General features: G+C 41.1%; 1 protein-coding gene across 1 annotated transcript in view; it reads right to left on the bottom strand.

The window, feature by feature from the left end:
• Positions 1-1,210, bottom strand: part of LOC101861616 — a 48,161-nt gene extending 46,951 nt beyond the window's left edge. Inside the window, exon 1 of the mRNA XM_005108799.3 lies at positions 79-1,210. Coding sequence (XP_005108856.1) covers positions 79-142 — 64 coding nt within the window. The 5' untranslated portion in view covers positions 143-1,210. The remainder of the gene's footprint in view (positions 1-78) is intronic.
• Positions 1,211-1,809: the final 599 nt, after the last annotated feature.

The raw sequence follows: 1,809 nt of genomic DNA, 5'->3' as shown, positions 1-1,809 counted from the left end.
AGTGTGTGTGTGTGTGTGTGTGTGTGTATGTGTGTATGGGTGTGTTTACTAGTGAAGTCTAACCTATAAAATACTCACCGTGCACCATCCTCGAAAAAAGGGAAGCCAATACAGGAAACACAAACACCAGATTAAGCTGCATATTCGTGGTACAGCTCTGTCGTTCTCGTCTTCTGAGAAAACGATAAATTTCTCAAATGGCTGTGAAATCCGTTTCTGGGAACACGCACACACGCAAATACAGACGAGTGAAATGGTCAATGTTTTCTGGTCTTCTTAAAATTTCAAAATGAATTAACTGGCGTACTGGCGAGTGAAGAATACCTGAACAGCAGTAAGCTGGGATTGCAAGTACAAGGCGATTTATCGGGGGAAAAACTACCCTGCTCTCTTCACATACGGAAGTGATGAATGTTTGAGACGTTTGTGTATCTCTTGTTTTGACGCGTCCTTTTTTATTGTCGAAAAATCAGAATCGACAAACTTCTGTCCTCCTTGTCAGCAAAGAAACTAGGTTAGGTTTCGTAAAACATGAAAGCATCACTTATATTATATCACATTTGCCAGGACAAAACTCTACCCCTGAAGGCAGAATTTGAAACTTCAGTGTTGTTTCTTCCAGAATTCTAGGCAGGCACAAGAGAAGAATTGAAAGTTCTTAAGAGATTAACTTAGAGTTTCCCTGTCACTTGGAAAATCCAAACTGTTCACAGTTTGTTTAAATTATTTAATTAAACAACAGTTCTAAATGTCTTTTGGAACTGGTCAGAAGAACCTCGTTTGTAGCAAAATAGCTGCACGTTTTATGTCTTCAACCTAAATGTAGTGGTTTGTTAGAGGTTTTTAATTTTTCTTTGGTTGTTTGTTTATTTTTGTAGGGTTGATGGTTTTGTTTTGTTTCTTTTATGTTTTCATTCGTTTGTTTGTTTTTAGAGTTTAAACAAAACGTTTTTTAACCCATCGCCCCAGACACGAGACACAGTGCTCATGCGAGAGCGTATTGACCTTGAACCAGTTTCTGTTCCCACAATTCCTCAGAAATCCCCGATCAGTCTCCGCTCAACAGGTTTCCGTTATCCCCTGCGACAGGCCAGCTCAGAGTCCCTGGGTTCAGGACGCTTCGATCAGCAGGGGCGAACGCTCCAGATTTCTTTTCCTTTATTTGTAGGGAGCTGAGGTTCTTAGAGTTCTGGTAGATGTCTGGGGGAAGGATAAAGAAATGTTGTGTTTACAGGAACTGGTGTTTTTCAGGACACATACACACACACATACGCACACACTGGGCGCACACACGGGCACACACACGCATGCACTCACACACACATACACACACACACACACACACACACACACACACACTCTCTCTCACACACACACACACACACACACACAAGCACACTCGGGGGCACCTGCCTGCACACGCATATTCACTTACACAAAATAAAACATGCACATGTTCATGCAAACAGCCACGCAGGGAAACATAGCATTCACGTATACTCGTACTCACGAATATACAAACACACGAGCGGGCACTAATTAACGTTGTGAGGCAGTGTAGTGAAATCAGGTGCTTATCAAAATAATAAAAGTGAAGAAACTGGCATTTTTCTGCAGATTTTTGGATTTTTATCGAATTTTCATTTTTTTGCTAAACACCTTTCATTCTTATTAAGAAACACACTTCTGAGTGAATTTTATTGAAAAGCGTTAAAGGAACAAAACACGTAAATTTTCAGTTTCCACGGAGAGAGTGAGAGTGTGTGAGTGTGTGAGTGTGTGTGTGTGTGAGAGAGAGAGAGAGAGAGA

Source organism: Aplysia californica, unplaced genomic scaffold (assembly GCF_000002075.1).
Source record: "Aplysia californica isolate F4 #8 unplaced genomic scaffold, AplCal3.0 scaffold00722, whole genome shotgun sequence".
NCBI lineage: Eukaryota > Metazoa > Mollusca > Gastropoda > Aplysiida > Aplysiidae > Aplysia > Aplysia californica.
The sequence above is the reverse complement of the archived record's forward strand: the minus strand, read 5'-3'. Positions and strand labels throughout refer to the sequence as shown.